This window comes from Mustela lutreola, chromosome 3 (genome assembly GCF_030435805.1).
Source record: "Mustela lutreola isolate mMusLut2 chromosome 3, mMusLut2.pri, whole genome shotgun sequence".
NCBI lineage: Eukaryota > Metazoa > Chordata > Mammalia > Carnivora > Mustelidae > Mustela > Mustela lutreola.
This window is the reverse complement of record NC_081292.1, coordinates 569,241-590,129: the sequence shown is the minus strand read 5'-3', so window position 1 is coordinate 590,129 and position 20,889 is coordinate 569,241. Positions and strand designations below refer to the sequence as shown.

General features: G+C 58.2%; 1 protein-coding gene across 7 annotated transcripts; it reads left to right on the top strand.

Annotated features, from left to right (window-relative positions):
* Positions 1 to 152: 152 nt before the first annotated feature.
* HSF1 (heat shock transcription factor 1) lies at positions 153 to 20,479 on the top strand. 7 transcript variants are annotated; one of them, XM_059165473.1, is made up of 14 exons: positions 153 to 450; positions 15,146 to 15,257; positions 15,592 to 15,728; positions 16,047 to 16,171; positions 17,312 to 17,387; positions 17,466 to 17,527; positions 17,641 to 17,737; positions 17,826 to 17,962; positions 18,056 to 18,322; positions 18,719 to 18,799; positions 19,571 to 19,676; positions 19,751 to 19,816; positions 19,930 to 19,975; positions 20,051 to 20,479. In XM_059165473.1, the coding sequence occupies exons 1-14, from the start codon at positions 334 to 336 to the stop codon at positions 20,254 to 20,256; spliced, it is 1,635 nt and encodes a 544-aa protein (XP_059021456.1). In that variant the 5' UTR covers positions 153 to 333; the 3' UTR covers positions 20,257 to 20,479. The 7 variants fall into 7 exon arrangements, with proteins under 7 accessions (XP_059021456.1, XP_059021457.1, XP_059021455.1 ...); XM_059165472.1 differs by having other exon boundaries at positions 154 to 450; positions 15,149 to 15,257; positions 19,906 to 19,975; XM_059165471.1 differs by having other exon boundaries at positions 154 to 450; positions 19,906 to 19,975.
* The last annotated feature ends 410 nt before the right edge of the window (positions 20,480 to 20,889 follow it).

Below are 20,889 nucleotides of genomic sequence, written 5' to 3'. Positions count from 1 at the left end.
AAGGGGCGCGGCCCGCCCCGCCCGGCCCGGCCCGACTCGTGGGGCGGGGCTAGCAGGCGCAGGCGCACGGCGGCAGAGGCGCAGGAGGGGGCGGGGCGGACGGGACGAACAGGGCGGGGCCGGCGTGCGCGCGCCCGGCCGACGCGAGCGGGCGGCGCCGGCGGTAGCGCGCCCGTCGCAAGATGGCTGCGGCCATGCTAGGCCGCGGGGCCGTGTGTGCGCAGCGGGCGGCGGCGGTGGCGCCCCCCCGGCGGCAGGCGCGTCGGCGGCACTAGCCCGGCCCTCGGCCCCCTTTCGCGGTCGTCCTCTCCGCTTCTCCCCGCGGAGCCCGGTATGGATCTGCCCGTGGGCCCCGGCGCGGCGGGGCCCAGCAACGTCCCGGCCTTCCTGACCAAGCTGTGGACCCTCGTGAGCGACCCGGACACCGACGCGCTTATCTGCTGGAGCCCGGTGAGGGGCCGGGGCCAGTCCCCGGAGGAGTGGGACGCGGAGGCGGGACTCAGGGCGGGGTTCGCCGGGAAAGCGTGCGGGGCTCGCTCGCGTCGGCCCGGCCGCGCCGAGTGTCCCCGGGCTGGGGAGGAAGGGCCGCCGCGGTCTTTCGCTAACTGTCGGCCGGTCGCGGAAGTGTGCCGGGCCTTGGCGCGGCCCCGGGGCTCGCTGGCGATCATTGTGCCCGGCTGACCCTCTGGATCTTCCCCGAAGAGTTCCCGGGGTGCTGTGGCGGCAGCTTTTGGGACACCGGGACGTGGCGCGCGGGCTGGAGGGCGTTGCTCCCGTGCAAAGGCGAAAGGAAGGAAAACAGAAAGTAAAACGTCATAAAGTTCAAGTGGGTCGCGAACCCCTGCCCAGGGATGCTGAAGCCGGGTTTCCCCCGAGCGGCTTTGTTTTTCGGGCCTCGCAGGGCGTCTTTATCCCGCCCCTGTCTTCAGTTGCCTGGCAGCAGGCTTGTTTACAAGGTTTGACCGTGCAAGACCGGACAGCTCCGGCTTTGCCGAGGTAAATCAGGGAGTGTTTGGCGTTGAATATCGGAATCTGCTGTTCCCCATCCCGCGGTGTCCTGTTTGGGGAAGGCCAGAGCCGAACCCCGGCGCTGGCAAATGGGTGACCTGAAGGACGGCCACCCTGGTCACGCAGAGCCTGTGGGTGCCTCAGATATGTTTGACCTCTTGGGGGCCGGAGCGCTGGCTTTCTCAGACTTTGCTAAGCACTTCCCTTTCGTGCTCTTAAGCCGTTAGGAATGAAGAAATGTTTAGGCTGAAGCTAACTCCTGGGTTGTCTGTTTGCCCAAGCCCTGCTCTGCCTGAAGACTGGAGATGAAGAGACTGGGTCTCACCAGCGTTCTGAGTGGGGACCCTTTGTCAGTCTCAGTGACTTAGATGTGTGGGCACTCCCTGTTTCTGGGATGACGGGCCAGGACCCTGAAGAGGAGGAGCGTGCTTTCCCACACGCTGCGGAGTCGCCGCCGCCCCTCTTCCCAGACCTCAGAGTTCTCTAGCCGGAGCACGTGACCCCACATTTCTGGCTTCCTTTACCTTCCTCCTGCCTCTTTTTCCTTCCCCTAATCAAGGAGGGGGGTCAGAGATGCCCTGGGATATTCCAAGCCTGATTCTGCTAGGGTGATCATCCCACCCACCTGCTAGGGTGCCCCTTAATCTGCTTGCTTTTCTGCTTACAGACTGTTAGGCATGTGGGTGAGGTGGCACCAGGTTACTCTCCAGGACCTGCAGCCTGTGTTCTGGGCAAGGCCTTTGAACAGGAACAGTCAGACCTGACAGCTTTCACTTACAGTGGCTGCCCATGAACCCTGTTGGTGTGGGGCGGCAGGTGGGAGGGAATCAGATTCAGGGGAGAGAGGGGGATGGGGAACTGGCTGGCTGGAGCACGAGTATTTGACCCTTCCCGGTCTATATGCAGGTCAAGCAGGACATAGTGGTAGGGCTGGGACTAACAATGAACCCAGAAACCGCACAGTAGCTCAGTAGTGGAAGGAAGCCCTTCCCAGGCTGGGCAGGGTCCTGGAGAGCTGCCTGGCTCAGAGGCAGGAGATGGTTCTGTACCTTGGCTTCTACCAAAAAAGTCCAGACTGGGTCTTCTGCAGACTTGTGGCCTAGAGTCTGGCTCTCAGAGGCCTTAGAAAGCTCTGACGTGCTTACTTTTGGTGTCTTCCCCTTCGTGTTGGAAGTTTTCTCACAGTTCTACCAGGAGAAACACTATGTCTGGGACACCTGGGTGGCTCAGCTGGTTAAGCAGCTGCCTTCGGCTCAGGTCACGATCCCGGCGTCCTGGGATTGAGTCCCATATCGGGCTCCTTGCTCAGCAGGGAGCCTGCTTCCCCCTCTGTCTCTGCCTGCCACTCTGTCTCTCTGTCTGCCTGTGCTCGCTCTCTCTCCCTCTCTCTATGACAAATAAATAAATAAAATCTTAAAAAAAAAAAAAAAAGAAAGAAAGAAAGAAAGAAAAAAGAAACACTATGTCTGACCTAGGGGATAAGGGGCAGTCAGAGGTATGCTGGCTGATTCTCAAGGCTGAGTAAGGTGGGGCAGGGGTCCGGCCCCAGAAACCCTCCAGCCAGTGGGGCCGCCTCCCACTCCCGAGGCTGTTGAGCTTCCCCTGCCCAGCCTGAGGGACAGACCACAGGTTGCTGCCCCAGAGAGTTGTGTTGGCTTACTGACCCTCAGACCCTCACAGTCGAAGATGCACTGGGCATGGCATCTCACTGAATAAGCAAGGGTCTTTAGAGATGCAGCTGCCCCCCAGACAGCTCCTACAGGACCCTGCAGCTCCTGCTGCTGCCAGGAGGGAACTTGGCCACCATGAGCACAGCCTAAGGGTGTGCCACAGCTCCCCTGACCTACACCCTGTGCCTCCCACGCCCACTGGGACTGTCCATGAATCAGGCCTTTCTGGCCTAGGGATCAGGGCCAGATGAGCCTGGGAGGTGCCTGATGGCAGAGTTTAAGGACGCACTTATTTTTAGGGCCTCTTGGAGGCCAGGGGGCTGGAGGGAGGGGCTTCTTAAATTTGGGGCTTTGGCGCTTTTCTGGCCCCACTCTCGCCCAGCCTGATCAGTGCAGTTCCGTTTTCTTCGGGAGCCAGAGTGCAACTAATAGGACTGTGTGGAGCAGACACCGAGGAGCTGGAGGTCACCAAGGCCAGGGCCTGTCCCAGGTAGCCCTTGTACGTGCAGTGGTCAGAGGTCACCCTGGAGGGGCTGGGTCTCAGGGTGGGGAGTTGGGGGCACGGCACTTCCTGCAGTTAGCTCATCAGCTACCTGAGAAACCCCTTGAATTGCCCCGGTCACACTGGTACACTCAGAGCTGGCTATGGGCCATTTCCAGAGTTCCCACGACAGGCAGGGACACTGAGAGCCAGGTGAGCCCCCGCTCCTCCCCCCAGCCTGCTGAGCTCCTTCTCAGACAGCTAGCTGGCAGGACCCAGCAGGCCCTCTGGATCCTGCCCTTAGGGCTCTGTCATCTAAGCCAAAATTTTGAAGGAGCACCACAGGTTACCGCTCCCTAGTGGCAGGCTGGGCAGTGGGCTGCAGGGCCTCCCGGAAGCACACAATTGCCTCTGCCGAACAGTAGCCCAGCTGTGCTCCTTCAGACCTCCCCTGCAGCAGGAGGCTGTGCCTTCTTGTGTGTCACTTCTCCATCCAGGGCCGTGCAAGGAGGTGACAGTTGGCCATTCTGCAGATAGGAAAACTGAGTCTCGGGCCCCCAGATGGCTCAGTCCGTTAAGCCTCTGGTTTTGGCTCAGGTTGTGATCCCAGGGCATGGGGATCAAGTCCCGCATTGGGCTCCCTGCTCAGTGGGGAGCCTGCTTCTCCCTCTGCTTCTCTCTCTCTCTATCATGAGTGGGTGAATAAAATCTTTAGAAAAAAGAAAGAAAAAATTGAGTCTCAAAGACATCAGGAAACTGAACAGAGAAAGCTGGAGATTGGTTAAGCCAGACCTGAATCCACCATCTTCTTTTTTTTTTTAAGATTTTATTTATTTATTTGAGAGCGACGAATCCTAACCACTAGACTACCAGGGAGCGTCTGTTTATTTGAAAGACAGAGATCACAAGCAGGCAGAGAGGCAGGCAGAGAGAGGAGGAAGCAGGCTCCCTGCTGAGCAGAGAGCCCGATGCAGGACTCCATCCCAGGACCCTGAGATCATGACCTGAGCCAAAGGCAGAGGCTTAACCCACTGAGCCACCCGGGTGCCCCAATCCACCATCTTTCTGATGACGAGCAGCTGTTTCCCTGTCTGCCCTTGCCAGGGACTCCAGATTTCCTGGGGGCAGCAGGGGAGCCCCACCAACGCCTACAGGGTCAAGATGCTGCTTACCCCCACCTGTTTTGTCAGTTAGACCCCAGCCCCACAGCACTGCACGTGGTTGGTCAGGATTGGATTTGGGATTTTTACATGAGCCCCCTCACCCCTTCGTAGAGATACATGCAGATGGACGGACGGATGGACGAGACTGGCAGAGACCTATAAATGACAGACTCTACGCTGTGGTCTCCCGAATCTGTTTCCTCCCGCCACCCCGTAGGGGGTGAGGTCGACCCCGGGGACATGGGTCCAGGAAGGGGGCTGGAGGTCTGGGCCGTGGTGGCCTCCTCAGAGAGGCCAGAGCCTAGCCGTGCGCACCGGACTCCACAGGACCCATGTATGTGCTCATAATTCTTTATTCGAGGACCTGGAAGGCGGCAGTGGGACAGACCCACTCCAGAATGTGCAAAGAGCTTCCATCGTGTATGGTGTGGGGCTAGGCCAGAGACCTCACAGTCCGTGGGCCCTGGAGCCTGCAGCTCTGGTTGCAAGGCCCCCTCCCCGGCGGAGTGGGGCTGTCTTCACAGGTGACATGCTTCCCAGTCCTGGCGGGATAGCAGCGGCCACCACAGACCCCTCCCCTCCTGACCCTGAAAGCCACCAGCCTGCTTCGGCTCCCGGGCTTGGAGGTCTGAGCGCAGGGTGCCCGCGGCCAGAGATGAGGGCTGTGTCGGTGCCTGTGTCGCGGGAACTCACGACCGTTAACGTGCGCTGAGAGGAAAACAGGACAGGACAGTGCGGACGGCCTCAGACGCAGATAAGGACAAAACCAGGATGGGAGAGGAGGAGGAGGGAGCCTCGCTTCCTCGCGGGAGCTCACACACCCTGTCACCTCCCCCTGCAGCCTGGACTTCTCCACTGCGGTGGCCGCACACGCCCTGCTCCAAACGCCCGGGTGGCGGGCCCTACAGTGCGGTCTGCCGGCCGCAATCAGGAGACTAGAGCGCCTCACGCCGACTAGTCTTCGGATTGACATGGGGGGAGCAAAGTGTTCTGGGCAGAGTGCAGCTGGTTCCCCTCGTGGAATTCGGGGGTTACTAACCCTCTGAGGTCGTGGGACCCTTTGAGAAAATACTCAACGACAGAAACCATCTCCGTAAAACACCTACCTGCCTGCAGAATTTTTGACTCATTTTAGGTTGGTCCAGGTGGCGTCAAAAGTAAGGCCGGACGGGGCGCCTGGGTGGCTCAGTGGGTTAAGCCTCTGCCTTCGGCTCAGGTCATGGTCTCAGGGTCCTGGGATCGAGCCCCGCATCGGGCTCTCTGCTCTGCGGGGAGCCTGCTTCCTCCTCTCTCTCTGCCTGCCTCTCTGCCTGCTTGTGATCTCTGTCTGTCAAATAAATAAAATCTTAAAAAAAAAAAAAAAAGAAAAGAAAAAGTAAGGCCAGAGGCTTCAGACTTGGTAGCTGCGAAGAAGCGCATCCCGAACAGCCGGCTCAGGGTCGAGCATGCACCTCTGGGCCTGGAGGCTGTGGGTTCGAGCCCTATGCTGGGTGAAGAGTTTACTTTAAAAAGAAAGAAAAAAGAAGGAAGGAAAGAAGGAAAGAGAAGTGCATGTCCGGATTAGGGCAGGGCCCAGCAGCCAGCGGCAGGGCACTCACTTCTTCCTGCTTCTTCCGCATTTCTGATCACAGGCTTTGATTATGCCCAGGGAAAGCTAAGACCTCCTGTGATGGATTCACCAGGAAACCTCTGAAACCCCTGATGGCCCTTAAGTAGGGCTTATGGGACACACTTAGTGTGGCTTCACCCTTGAACAATGTTCAGGATTGAAAACAGGAGGGACAGGTAAGCCACACGGGTGCCCAGACTTTGTGTCCAGAGGCAGTTTTCAGACTAAGAGCCCAGACTTGGGAAAAGCTGGTGCAGCTGGAGTTTACCAGGCCCGGCACCAGGGACGGGAGAGGTCCAGGAGTCTGCACGCGAGCCCCTCTGGGCCTCCGACAGACGACTGGTTCCGCCTGCCGGTGCAACGAGACCTGTGAAGCTAGCCTGAGAACTTTCCAGAGAAGGAACAGCTACTGAGGAGAGCTCACAGAGGGCCTCGAGTTATCCTGAGTTCACAGCCGGAGCGGAAGAATCACACTCAGCTTGCAGATCACTCAGCAGAGACGGAACGAGCCAGAGCTTGGAGCTGTGACTGAATTAAGAAAATCGGCCCCAAATGCGGCATCATCGAGTTTAAAGAGAAGCCATGCAAGGATCAGACTGAGCCACACAGACACTCTCAGGAGGAAACCGCAAAACCCAAACACGACATAAAGACCCTCGTGTCAGGGGCCCTACCAGAGTGGACAGATGAGTCAGGTGGGGAGTGCATCCTGTGACCGAGAAGGGGAGAGTCGCAGCAGGGTTCCCAGGGATGATGAGACTAGCCCACAAAGTCATTAAAGCAATTGTAAAAGTCTTCTGAGTGCTCCGAGAGGTAAAGCAAGCCCGTGAAGACAGAGAAAATGTCATAGAACAAGTGTCCGTGCAGAAGGGCTCCCCACTGTTCGTGGAAATCCCCGCTTCGGCGAGGCGCCGCACATCTCCCCACCTGCACGTGGCTTTCTTCCGAGAAGCACAGTGGGGACGGGTGGGGGCGACTGTGGTGGGGACACCTGAGAGATGTGGCCTCTCGGTGCGCGTCCTCGCCTGCCAAGATGAGAAGAGCACTTAACCTCTGTGGCCTTCCTCCAGACGCTTACATAATTTCAACTAGTCATGAGGAAAAGACAGGACGAGTCGAAATTGAGGGACCGTCTGCGGACGCTGGCCTGGTGCTCCTTAAAACCGTCAGGGTCCACAGAAAGCAGGACAGTCTGAGAGACTGACTCTGCGAGAGGAGAGTGAGGAGGCTTGACAACCCAGTGTAGTGTAGCCCCTTGGGTGGTGTCCTGGGACAGAAGGACAGAAGGCAAAAACTAAAGAGATCTGAATAAAATAGGGACTTTAGTTAATAAGGCCCAGGCATGCCCCTTTTTTGGAAGTTCGTGTGAAGCCATCCTGCTTTTAAAAGAGACACCTGCATCCGTGCCTGTCTCAGCTAACGGAGAGATTACTCTGGGGTGTGGGAGTACTGTGGAATTTTCCATATTCAGTAACGGTCATTGTTTGCTTTAGGAATTTCATCTTACAAAAGATTCCATAGGAACTCTGCTTTCAGATAGCAGGGGAAGCCTGGCTGCAGATTCATTACCTGCGACAGGTGCACAGCGTTAATGGTGCGCAGGTATGAGAGCTCTCCCCAGTGCTACCGCAGATCTGAAGTCGCTCTCAATTCCCAAGCTGATTTGTGTAAGTCGGTGCAGGGGTCAGCCGCAGCCCAGCTACCGCAGAAGGAAAGATGACTGAACTAGACTGATCGGAGAAACTGCTCGCAGCGCTGTCCAGAGAAGACGAGACGGCAGACGCTGAACAGAGCCTCGTGGGGACGACAACACACAGCCTGACGACACAGAAGCGGATTTCCTATATAAAGGGGGAGGGAATGCTTAGACATAACCATGCAGATTTTTGGAAAGCTGCGAACCTGTGGTTCCAAGACTTCCAAGAACTCCAGGAAGGGTAAGCACAAGAAAGTGTACCAGGTCATGTCACTGTCAGGTTGCTAAAAACAGGGGATAAAGAGAAAATCTTCAAAGCAGCCAGAAAAAAGAAAGGGAATTGCACAAAGGGACATAGAACGATTCTGACTTCTCAGCAACACTGAGGCTTGAGGCCAGAGGGCAGCTCCGTAGACGGGAGTCTGGTCAGCTTTCGGAGCACAGCGGAAGTGCGTCAGTGGGGAGGGAAGAAAGACAGCACGACCGTCTCGACAGCGTAACGAGAAACGCTGGACAGACTTGACCCGCACTTCACGATGACCGCTCAGCAGACTCGTGAGGGCAGTTCCTCAGCCCGCAAAAACACCTGCAGAAACCTACACGTGGTGTTGTATTTAAAGGTGACAGGGCGGGCATTTCCCCCAACACTGGACGAGAAGGCTGGGAAGTCCGTTCCTACTGCTCCTCTTTAACAGTGTGTGTGATCCGCTGGTCGGGCGATATAGCAAATAAGGAAATAAAAGACCACAAAATTGGAAGGTGAGATGTCACACTGTCTCCATTTATAGGAAACACCATCATTGACTTAGAAAGTCCCAAGACATCTACCAGAAAAAGTTGCTAGAACTCATAAATGAGTTTGGTGAGGCCACGGAGTTTGAGGGTAGTATACAAAAACTGAATCTAGTTCTGCACACTAGCAATGAACTGTTGAAAATGGAGGTGTTTGCAGTGGCCTCAAAAAAAGACACAAAGAGGCACATGAGTGGTTAAGTGTCTGACTCTTGATCCCGGTTCAGGCCACGATCTCAGGGTCATGAGATCAAGCCCCGCATCGGGCTCTGCACTTAGTGAGGAGTCTGCTTGGGAGTCTCCTTCTTGTGCACCCCACCCCCGACGCTTAAATAGATAAATAAATCTTTAAAACACATGCACAGATATTTAGTGGTTGTATTGCCGATTGCTGTGTAACCAAATATCTTAAAACTTAACTGCTTAAAACAAGAAGCGTTCCGCAGTCCCTGAGAGTCCCAGGCCGACAGGAACTCGCGGCCCGCACACAGGGTGTGGTCGTTGCAGGACTCACTTGGGGAAGAGCGACCCGCCTCCAGGTTCACTCAGGTGTTTTGTGACAAGTAGCTTTTGGCAGGAGGCTTTGATTCCTCACCACGTGAGCTTCTCCTTAGGGCTGCTACAGCAGGTCGGCCTGCTTCTCTCAGAGCAAGGGATCCAAGACAGCAAGAGCCCCAGGTGATGTCTGCAACCTGTTCTCAAATACCGTCACACCTGTTGAATCCTGGTCACAAAGAACAACCCTGGCATAAGCCCCACGTTGGGTGTAGAGATTACTTAAAATTAAATAAACTTTTAAAAAGTTAGACAAGAGGCGCCTGGGTGGCTCATGAGTTAAACCTCTGCCTTCGGCTCAGGTCATGATCTCAGGGTCCTGGGATTGAGCCCCACATCGGGCTCTCTGCTCAGCGGGGAGCCTGCTTCTCCCTCCCCCACTCCCCCTGCTTGTGTTCTCTCTCTGGCTGCCTCTCTGTCAAATAAAATCTAAAAAATCTATTTTTTCCCAAAACTTAAAAAAAAAATACTCCTCCAACTAATGATTTTTAATCATTAATGAGTTTTGCAACATCACTAGATACAAGGTCAACACACAAAAATAAATTGTATTTTTTTTTCAAGATTTGAGAGAAAGATACCACATGCATAAGGAGGGGGGAGGAGTAGAGGGAGAAGCAGGTTCCCCACTGAGCAGGGAGCCCGATGCGGTGCTCGATCCCAGGACCCTGGAATCATGACCTGAGCCGAAGGCAGACGCTCAACCCACTGAGCCACTCAGGCGCCCCATCAATTGCATTTCTAATGAATGACAGGAAGTAGGTTTTTGTTTTGTTTTTGTTTTTTTAAACTTCGTTTACAACTGTTCAGGGGAGGGGGAAGAGTTCTTACAGAGAAGTCTGGTAAAACATGCAGGGATCGTCATGTCAAGACTTAAGAATAATAAAAACACTTAGGAAAGAAACCAAGTTGACGGGATGGCATACCATGTTCGTGGACTTTTTTAAAAGTGTAATTGGGAAGGGAACGCCTGGGTGGCTCAGTTGGTTGGACGACTGCCTTCGGCTCAGGTCATGATCCCGGAGGCCCGAGATCGAGTCCCGCATCGGGCTCCCAGCTCCACGGGGAGTCTGCTTCTCCCTCTGACCTTCTCCTCGCTCATGCTCTCTCTGTCTCTCTCTCAAATTAAAAAAAAAAAAAAAAAAAAAAAACGCAATTGGGAAGTTCTCCCTTATCTCCCGGGATCCTTGTCCCGGGCCTTCCTCATGGTGCTCCATTTACACAGGTGTTGGTGCAGCTGAAGGGGCCCCAAGCGTCTCTGAGGCTCCGTTCAGGAGCTCAAGCGTCTCTTGAGCCCCTTTACAGGTTCTCTGTACTGTGTTCTCTCTGGCCTGCTGCTGTCGTAGTCTCCATCCATTGTCCAGTCTGCCTACTGTTTCTCCTGCCAGTTCCGTGCACTCTTGGGCCCTTCTGGGAAGTGTCTCATCTTGGTTGTTGTGCTGCTGAACTTGGGAATTTCTGTCTGACTCTGCTCTGTGCTTCCAGTCTCTTTACTCTTCCTCCCCCTTTAGTGAGGCACAGTCCCCTCATCTTCCTCGACTTTATGATTTTCTTTAATTCTCTAAACATACTTACAACGTGTTGTTTGAAGTCTTGGTTAAATCTGATGTCTTGTCTCTCACGGGCTGTTTCTGTTACCTCTTCTCTCTTCTCCCTTGTGCATGGTCATATGTTGCTATTTACATGTCTCATTTTGTTGGTAAAGCACATTTTGGGCCGTGCAGTACTCCTGGACGCCCACCCCCACCCGCACCCCCACCGCTCCTGTGCTTGTTTTTGAGGCTTGCGGGCTTGTAGGTTAGTAAGGTCTGTTTCCTCTCTAGTCTCTGTGTGGGTTCACTGTGTTGGGGGGTAGTACACCCAGACCGTAGGCTCCATGCTCCGCCTGATTGTTCCGTTGGTTCTGATGGTACCACAGGACACAGACTGTCCAACAGTCTGGTCCAATTACATTCTCGCAGTGCAGCCTTTCAGGTCTGTCTGAGGTTTGCTCAGACCTGCGAGGGCTCTTAGCCTGTGGGAACAAGCTGGTTGTGGTTGAGTTTGTTTCTCTCCTTTGTTTTTTGTTTGTTGTTTGAAGAGTTATTTATCTACAAGAAAGAGGGAGCATGTGTGCGAGATTTGGGGAGGCATGGAGGGAGAGGGAGAATCTCCAGCAGACGTCCTACTGAGCAGGGAGCCTGCCATGGGGCTTGATCCAACAACCCTACAGTCATGATCTGAGATGAAATCAAGAGTCAGACAGATGCTCAGCCGAGTCACCCAGGTGTCCCTTGAGCTTGTGACTCTTAGAGCTGTGCTGTTCTCAAGAGCAGCCTTAGGCTTGAGCTTTCTACACTTTGTTTCACATAAAGTGAGTTTGTTGGGGGAAACCTTCAGAGCTCTCTTTCCTTTGGACTGCCTTTCTCCTGGGGCCTTCTGAGCCAGTGCTCCGGGCACTGGGCAGGGCAGCGGCCTCCCCCAGCACGGATGCTATGCCCCGCATGCTGGCTGGAGGTAGGACTGTCAGGGGTTCCATATGCTCAACCTCCCATGCCTGGGGTACAGCCTGCATTATTTGGATGGGGGCAAAATGGAGAAGACCCCTCCCCAAACTCTTGGTTGCAATCACCGGGAATTTAGCCTCTTTACCTAGACAGCATGAGAAATCCTGGTGGCCTTCCCCTCTCAGTGAAATACAGTAAACCTTGACTGGAAACGGAGCAGAGGGACTGCCAGCTTCCCAGCTGTGCCCTCCCAGGGTGTAGTGTCAGTCAAGGTGAACTGGAGTAGGAAGGGAGTGGCTTGCGGCTGAGGTGTCACAAGCTCACTGTTCCTACATGGTCTTCGTAGGGTTTCTGGAATAAATGTTTTCATTTGCTGTACGCTTTTAGGACAATTTCCAGATACTTTAAAAGATTTAGGGGTGCCTGGGTGGCTCAGTGGGTTAAAGCGTCTGCCTTCAGCTCGGGTCATGTTCTCAGGGTCCTGGGATCGAGCCCCGCATCGGGCTCTCTGCTCAGTGGGGAGCCTGCTTCCTCCTCTCTCTATCTGCCTCTCTGCCTGCTTATGATCTCTGTCTGTCAAATAAATAAATAAAAATTAAAATTAAAAAATTGGGGGCACCTGGGGGGCTCAGTGGGTGAAAGCCTCTGCTTTCAACTCGGGTCATGATCTCAGAGTCCTGGGATCGAGCCCCACAGAGAGCCTGCTTCCTCCTCTCTCTCTGCCTGCCTCTCTGCCTACTTGTGATCTCTGTCAAATATATAAATAAAATCTTAAAAAAAAAAAAAAAAGATTTAAGTAACCTTTGTTTCACTTGGGAGTGGTTCAGTAGATCTCCTCACACTTGACATCCCAGAAGGAGAAATCTTTCCTTCCTTTTCAAAGGGTGGTTTTGCTGGATATAAAATTCTTGATTCACGGGTTTTTTTCTTTCAGCCCCTTTAACTGTCATCCCACTGCCTCTGGCCTCCATGGCTTTCGATGAGAAATCAGCTGTTAATCTTCTCCAGGCGCCCTTGCGCATGAAGTCTGTTCTCCCTTGTGGCTTCCAGAGGCCTCTCTGGGTCTTCCTGTCCTGCAGTTTGATGACGAGGCTTCTAGACACGGCCCTCTCTGAGTTCACCCTGCTTGGGGTTTCTTTAGCTTCCTGGATGGTTTTCCTCAAATTTGAGAAGTTTTCAGCCCTTCTTCCTTCTGTCCTCTCCTCTCCTGCTGGGACCCCATGGTGCATGCGCTGGTGCCGGCTAATACCCCCCAGTCTCTGAGACTGTCCGTTTTTCTTCACTGTCTTCTCTTCTCTTTGACTGGATGATCTCAGTGGGCCTGTCCTCATGTGTGCTGACTCCTTGTCTGTGCTCAGATCTGCTCTCAAGCCCCTCTAGTGAGCTTTAGGCCTGAGTTATTACGCTTTCTCAGTCAGAAATTGCTGATTTGCTTTATATTTATGATTTTTATTTTTATTGATGTTCTTTGTTTGATGAGATATTCTCATGCTTTCCTTTCTTTCTTTCTTTTTTTTTTTTAAGATTTATTTGTCAGTGAGAAAGAGAGCGAGCACAGGCAGACCGAGTGGCAGCAGAGGCAGAGGGAGAAGCAGGTTCCCTGCTGAGCAAGGAGCCCGATGTGGGACTCGATCCCAGAACCCTGGGATCATGACCTGAGCTGAAGGCAGCCGCTCAACCAACTGAGCCACCCAGGTGTCCCATGCTTGCCTTTATTTCTTCAGACTCAGTTTCACTTTAGCCTTTGAACGTGTCTGAAATGCTGATTTAAAATCTTTGTGTAATAAATCCAGCTTCTAAGCCCCCTCAGAAATGGTTTCAGCTGATCGCTTTTTTCCCAGTGTATAGGCCGGGCCTCGTTTCTTTGCAGGTTTTTTGTTGTCGTTGTTGTTGGAAACGAGACTTTCTGGTCATGTAACGCCATGTGTTTTCAGCTCTGAACATCAGTTTCCCTCTCCAGGGCTGGTACCGTTACTTGTAGTTGTTAGTAGTCATTTGTCTTGTGAGTTTTCTGAACTAATTCTGGGCAGTGTGTTGTCTTTGTTGTTTGTGACCACTGAAGTCTTTCCTTGGTTAGCATTGTAGCGAAGGGGGTAGAAATTTCCTTTAATGCCTGGAACCCATAACTGCCCCATTCTTTGGTGTTTCTGTGTATGTATTGGGGTATGCCTGCCGTTGGGGACCCTTGAGCTCAGCCTGGGGCGCAAGCTTAGGGCGTTTTTAGGTCTTACCCTGGTTCTCCACACGGCCCTGCACATGCATGTGACTTCTGGGTTTCCAGGAATATTTTGGAGATTTTCAGAAGTATCTCATTCTCCAGCTCTTTCTTCTTTTTTTTTTTTTTTTTTTAAAGATTTTATTTATTTGACTGATAGAGATCACAAGTAGGCAGAGAGGCAGGCAGAGAGAGAGGAGGAAGCAGGCTCCCCGCCTAGCAGAGAGCCCAATCTGGGGCTCGATCCCAGAACCCTGAGATAATGACCTGAGCTGAAGGCAGCGGCTTTAACCCACTGAGCCACCCAGGCGCCCCATCTAGCTCTTTCTTGTACACTTTCTGGTTAGTTTGTTTTTTGCTTTAACTGTTACCCTCTGACTTAGACAGTCACAGAGTTTTAAAATACACTCTTGGTGTTATCAACAAGCATCCCTAGGGAAAAGCCTTTTTATATTGGCAGAGTTTTGGGTCAAGTCAAGCAAAGACACCTTTGCAAGTGGAACCGCCCAGGTGACTGTCAGAGCAGTAAAATAAGAGTCCTCTGGGAGTGGGGCTCGAAGGAGCCCCAGCAGCACCCCGCAGCGTGGCTCTCAGGGTGCTGGGGTTTGGGGATCTCGGCTGCAGGACTTCCCGGCTGCAGGAGGGCTGGTGGGAGCAGAGCAGCCTCTCAGACCCTCCTGCGAGTGAACCACTCTTCTTGAATAAATGCTCCCTCATGTTGCCAGAACCCTTCGACTGACTTTGAGAGTTCTGGAAAAGTCCCTCTGACATTTTGGGCAATTTTCCTGCTGCTACGTTGGAGGAGAGTGCTCCGAGGGCCTCCCTCTGCCTTCTCCGCCCCTCACGCGCTTACCTCGGAGCTGCTTTCTGTGTGCCCGCGCGTGTGGACAGGCCGGCCTCCTGCCCTTGTTGGGCACCCGAGGCTCTCTCTATTTTCGGGCGCCCCTCTGGCACCCTCTCTGCCAGGGAAGCTGTGCTCAAGGTCTCTCTTGGGCTCACACCCCTCCCCGGCCGGGCTCCCCTCACCACTCTGTCGCTGCTCCAGGGCCCTGAACCTCCTGGTAGCTCCTGGGTTTAGGTCTGAAAGGGGTTGGAGGGCGCGAAGTAGCGACCCTGGGGTCTCGGACGCCCGTAGAGGCATGGACTTGCGGTTCTGAACACAACTCTGGGTCTCCCTCCCTAGGGACTCAGGTCAGCCTCCCCTTCTCTTGGCCGCCTTGTTCTGGGGTCTGAGCTGCTCATGGCGAAGTTCGCTGATGAAAGCAAGAACAAGCTCCCTAGAGACTGGGTGTGGAATGCTCTGTGTTTGGGGAACCTCTGGAGGCCTGCGGCGGGGTTTGTGATGGCGTCCGTGATGGGGTCCCTCCACGCTCTGGCTGTGCAGGGCAGCGGGACCAGGCTCGCCCTGCTGACAGGCAGCCCAGCTGTCCGGAGCGAGCCTCCCGCGTGACTCGGTGGCATGTCTCCCAGCAGAGCGGGAACAGTTTCCACGTGTTCGACCAGGGCCAGTTCGCCAAGGAGGTGCTGCCCAAGTACTTCAAGCACAACAACATGGCCAGCTTCGTGCGCCAGCTCAACATGTGTGAGTACCCACGCCCCAGGCTGCAGCCGGGGAAGGGGGGCGCCTGCACCATGGCTCTGAGCGGCCAGCATCCTGCGGGCCTGAGCCCCGAGTCCTCAGGGAAGATGTGAAACCACGTGCTGGGGAGGGCGTGTCGCCTGGGGGAGTGGGGTCGCCCTTAGACCCAGACCACCCGGTGGCTCCCAGGCCTGCCCCTCTCCTGGGGCCAAACTGCGCCAGGCAGAGCCCTGCTCTGGGACGCTCTGGGTGACCCTTAGCAGGGCAGGGGCCGGGCTGTCATTGGGGGTCTGGTCCCCAGCCTGAGGCAGAGCGGCCCCCACCCCGTCATGTGCAGACGGCTTCCGGAAGGTGGTCCACATCGAGCAGGGTGGCTTGGTCAAGCCGGAGAGGGACGACACTGAGTTCCAGCACCCGTGCTTCCTGCGCGGCCAGGAGCAGCTCCTGGAGAACATCAAGAGGAAAGTGACCAGTGTGAGTAGCCGGCCTCCCTCCCGGCCTCCGCAGATCTTCCTCCAGGGGACAGGGATGCCGTGTCCCCTCGCTGTCCTGCGGGCCTGTCCACTGCCCACGGCAGCTCGGTGGCCGCCCGATGCTCTGGTCTGGCTCCACCGAGCCTTTTCCTGACGGGCCCTCCCTTCCTGCTTGTGCATCTTGGGCTGCCCTTGCCCGTTCCCCCATCAGCCACCACAGCAAAGGTCCCTCTCCGGACCGCCAGCCCCTTGGCCTTGGCGCAGTCCGGGGGGCAGTGGGGTGGGGTCCCCCCAGTGACTGTTCCCCTTGGGGACCCAGGTATCCACGCTGAAGAGCGAGGACATGAAGACTCGCCAGGACAGCGTCACCAAGCTGCTCACCGACGTGCAGCTCATGAAGGGGAGGCAGGAGAGCATGGACTCCAGACTCCTGGCCATGAAGCAGTAGGTTCTGCGCCGCAGCCTACGGGCGGGGAGGCGGCCGGACGAGGGGGCAGGGAGCAGGCAGGAGAGGGGCAGGCCTGGGAGCTGGCCTCTTGCCACCAGCCCCGCCTCCCACAGCTGTGACACAGGCGCCCAGGCCTTCTGCCCTGCGGATGTAGGATTAGGTTTGGACTCGTGCTCACTCCGAGGGAGACAGCGTCTGACCGGCTTCCTGCCCCAGCAGGCAGAGCTGGGCTCCTCCCGCTGCCTCCCGCCTGGGCACCCTGTAGGCTGGGGTGGAGGGTTTCTTCCCGGCTCTCACGGTGTTGGCTGTCCCGCTGGTCCCCAGCCCTGGGGCACGTTTGGCTACCACATAACCAGTCCTGTGCTCCTGTCCTTAGCCAGGACCCCCAAGAAGGCTGGCTTGAGCCTTTTCCTATGCACCTGGGGGGACCTCTGGAACCACAGCCTGGGGTGCCTGTCGTCAGCTTAGCTGTGTGCGGCCTCAGACCGGCCCAGGGGGCAGGGCCTCATGACTCCGGCATCACAGGAGAGGCTCCTGGGCTCACACTGGGGTCCAGCAGAAGCCACTGGCTGTGTGACGTGTGCAGAAGGGGGCCGGGGGAACTTGGCCTCCCGGGACGCGGGTGCCTCTCCAGGTGAGGCCAAGGGGGTCAGTTCCGTGTCAAGGACACGCTCGGGGGGCTGGCTTACTAGAAGGGCAGGCCATAGCCTGCTCACAGCCCTGTTTGCCCCGTTGGGGAAATGGTGCCCAGGTGGCCCTTTCCATTCCTTAAAGTCACCCGTGAGCCATTTCCAGGCCTGGGGAGCATCCCCGAGCCCCTCAAAGGCACAGGATGACCTCCATAGGCCACTCTCCAGCCTGAGAGCTGGGCTGGCCTCCCCCCTCTCCTCAGGTTCAGTTGGGGCAGAGATGGTTGGGGGGGCCCTGATCCTGTGTTCTGCCTAAGCCCCCCAGCCCTTGCCTTAGGAGCCCGCTCCACCGGACCCCCCACCCAGACCGTCTGTATGTCCTCCCCCAGCGGCGTAGCCGAGCACAGGGGCCGCGGTGCCCGTTCCCGCCAGGCTCCCAGCCCCTACACCTGCCCAGGGCGCGGGAGGGGGCGCGGGGGGGTAGCTGACCGCCCCGATGTGTTCCAGCGAGAACGAGGCCCTGTGGCGGGAGGTGGCCAGCCTGCGGCAGAAGCACGCCCAGCAGCAGAAGGTCGTCAACAAGGTGTGCGGCGGGCCTGGGGGGCGCCCGTAGGGCCCCGTCCCCGGCCGGGCTGACTGTGCCTTTCTGCTGCCCACACAGCTCATCCAGTTCCTCATTTCCCTGGTGCAGTCGAACCGGATCCTGGGGGTGAAGAGGAAAATGTGAGGCGTGGGGGGTGCCCTGGGCCTCCCTGTCTCCTCTCGGCTGAGTGGCGGGTGGCTGGGGGCCCTGGGGAGGCGCCTGACCCCACCTCTTCCCCCGCCCCGCCCCGCAGCCCCCTGATGCTGAATGACGGCAGCTCGGCACATTCCGGGCCCAAGTACGGCCGGCAGTACTCCCTGCAGCACGTCCACGGCCCGGGCCCCTACTCGGTGAGCGCGCGGTGCCGCGGGGCTGGCCCGGGCAGGGGTGGGCGCTGCTGCGGCTCCTGCCACATAGGCCGCCTCCCTCCGATGGCAGGCTCCCTCCCCGGCCTACAGCAGCTCCAGCCTCTACTCCCCAGATGCCGTGGCCAGCTCCGGACCCATCATCTCCGACATCACCGAACTGGCCCCCAGCAGCCCCTTGGCCTCCCCGGGCGGAAGCGTAGACGAGAGGTGGGGGCCGCGTCCTCTTTCCCAGCGGCCGGGGCGGGGGCAACGGGGGCGCCCACAGAGCCGGCTGCTGACGCGTGTGCTCCCCGGACGCAGGCCACTCTCCGGCAGCCCCCTGGTGCGCGTCAAGGAGGAGCCCCCCAGCCCTCCTCGGAGCCCCCGGGTGGAGGCGGCCAGTCCCGGACGCCCGTCCTCCGTTGTGGAGACACCCCTGTCCCCAACCGCCCTCATCGACTCCATCCTGCGGGAAAGCGAGCCTGCCCCCGCCGCCCCCCTCACAGATGCAGGGGCCCGCCACCCCTCACCCTCGCCCCCACCTGCCTCGGCCCCCGAGAAGTGCCTCAGCGTAGCCTGCCTGGACAAGTGAGTGCCACCCCCGCCCACCTCCACTGCGGCCTCTGGAAGCGCAGCCGGGCCTCCAGCCAGGACCGTCCAAGAGGGGCTGGTGCAGGGAGGTCGTCAGGCTGCGGGCACGGGGTCGCCGGGGAGGTGCCTGCAGATCTGGCCCTGAGCCCAGAGCTCGCTCGTCCCACGTCCTCACGGCCTCAGGAGCCAAGGGTGTGTGGCCTCGCGGGCCTGTTCCACCTGCTCTCTGAGCTGCCCTGGCTGCTGCCGTCACCCCTTCCTGCGACAGGCCGCTGCCCTGTCCTGCTGGCCAGCAGAGGGCTCGCCCCAGAGGCCAGGCGAGCAAGGGCGGGGGGCACGGAGTCCACCGGCCCCCACCTGCAATCGGGGGGCTCTTGTCTTTGTATCTTGCAGTTTGGCTCGCGCTCCACAGATGTCTGGGGTCGCCCGCCTCTTCCCCTGCCCCTCCTCTCTGCATGGCCGAGTCCAGCCAGGGTTAGCGCCGTCCCCACTGGGGAGGGAGGAGGGCTCCGCCAGAGCTCAGGCCCCTCCCCAGCCTCGGACCAGACCCTGGCCTGGCCGTGAGCACTTGGCCCTGCCTGGTGAACAGGTGTCCCAGGTCTTCTGCAGCAGGGGGCAGCCCGCCACCTACCCCAGGCTCTGGGGCCCAAGCCAGTGCCCCAGGTCACTGACCAACAGAACTGGGGCTCCCAGCCTGGCAGCTGCCACCCATGCGGCCAGAGTCCCAGCTGCTGTGCTGACCCGCTTCCTCTCAGGGCGGGGCTGGGCCCCGTGGACACCTCCCAGGACCAGCCAGGCCACCGTCCTGTAGCGCAGGTCCACCAGGTGGCCCACCGCCTTCAGACCCACGCCTCCTTCCCAGCACGCACCAGGGCAGAGACCAGCCCTGCGTAGCCGGCCCACGGTTCCCTCGCCCCATCCCCCCGGTCCTGCAGTGTAAAGGCAAGACCTCATCGAGCCTGAAAAACTGCCCCCAGCTATTCTGAGCACTGAGCCCCTCCTGGGCCCTCCTGCCATCTCGGCCCAGCCCGCATGGCCTCAGCTACCCTCCCATACACGTGCCCCGGGCCCACACCAGGGAGGGCGTGACGGGGGCCCGGGTTGGGGGGGTGCAGCTGAGGGCAGCCCCCCCACCCCACCCCACCCCCGGGCTGGTGTGTGTGGGCACCGGGGGGGGGGGGGGGGAAGGCATCTGCCTGGGGGTGCCTGGAGCTCCACTTGACCCGCCCCACCCGCTCTGGCCAGGACCGAGCTCAGTGAGCACTTGGACGCCATGGACTCCAACCTGGACAGCCTGCAGACCATGCTGACGAGCCACGGCTTCAGCGTGGACACGAGCGCGCTGCTGGACGTGAGCGCTGCCCTGCCCCGTCCCCGCCCGCGCCCAGCCCCCGGCGCAGCCTGACCGCCCTCCCTTCCCCGCAGCTGTTCAGCCCCTCGGTGACCGTGCCCGACATGAGCCTGCCCGACCTGGACAGCAGCCTGGCCAGCGTGCGTAGGCAGGGCGGGGACAGCAGAGGCGTGGGGGCTGGGGGGGCGGTGACGGGGGGGCCTCACTCCGCCCCCTCCTGTCCTGGCAGATCCAGGAGCTTCTCTCCCCCCAGGAGCCGCCCAGGCCCCTTGAGGCTGAGAACAGCAGCCCTGACTCAGGTGAGTGGAGCCCCCAACCCCTGCCTGCCGCCCATGTGCCCTCCGGCCGGTGCCCTGACCCCGCCCCGCCCCCAGGGAAGCAGCTGGTGCACTACACGGCGCAACCCCTGTTCCTGGTGGACCCGGGCTCCGTGGATATGGGGAGCAGCGACCTGCCCGTGCTCTTCGAGCTGGGGGAGGGCTCCTACTTCTCGGAGGGGGACGACTACACAGATGACCCCACCATCTCCCTGCTGACGGGCTCCGAGCCCCCCAAAGCCAAGGACCCCACTGTCTCCTAGAGGCCCCAGGAGGAAGGCTGGCCGAGGGGCGAGGCGTGGACCCCGGTCAGCAGCAAAGGCTGACAGCCACACGGGGACTGACGGCACTGCTCGTGCTCAGTCAGGATTGGATTTGGGATTTTTACATGAGTCTCCCTCACCTCCTCAGTAGAGATACACACACACGGACAGACGGACGGACGGACGGACGAGACTGGCAGAGACCTATAAACGACAGACTCTACGCTGTGGCCTCCTGTGTGTGTTTCCTCCCGCCACCCCCCAGGGTGGGCCCCAGGGACATGGGTCCGGGAAGGGGGCTAGAGGTCTGGGCCGTGGTGGCCCCCTCAGAGGGAAGGTCGATGGTCAGAGCCTAGCCGTGCGCACCGGACTCCACAGGACCCGTGTGTGTGCTCACAATTCTTTATTCGAGGACCTGGAAAGGGGCAGTGGGACGGACACACAGGAGCGCCCTTCCCAAGACCTCCCCACGAGGGGACTGGGGGAGCGCGGGCGGGCGTGCTGGAGCCTCCCCTGGCCGAGGAACCCTGCTTGTTCTCGAAGCACTGGCTGGGAGCAGAGGAGAGGTGGGGAGGGGAGGGAGCAGAGCGGCCCAGGGAGGCCCTCTACACCTGACTCCATCACCACGAGAGG

Bases quoted from the DNA above. Each gene is read 5' to 3' on its own strand.
- HSF1 (XM_059165471.1), top strand. From the start codon at position 334: ATGGATCTGCCCGTGGGCCCCGGCGCGGCGGGGCCCAGCAACGTCCCG. The intron at 15,258-15,591 runs GTGAGTACCCAC...CGTCATGTGCAG, and splicing joins CGTGCGCCAGCTCAACATGT to ACGGCTTCCGGAAGGTGGTC. The intron at 19,817-19,905 runs GTGCGTAGGCAG...CTGTCCTGGCAG, and splicing joins TGGACAGCAGCCTGGCCAGC to ATCCAGGAGCTTCTCTCCCC.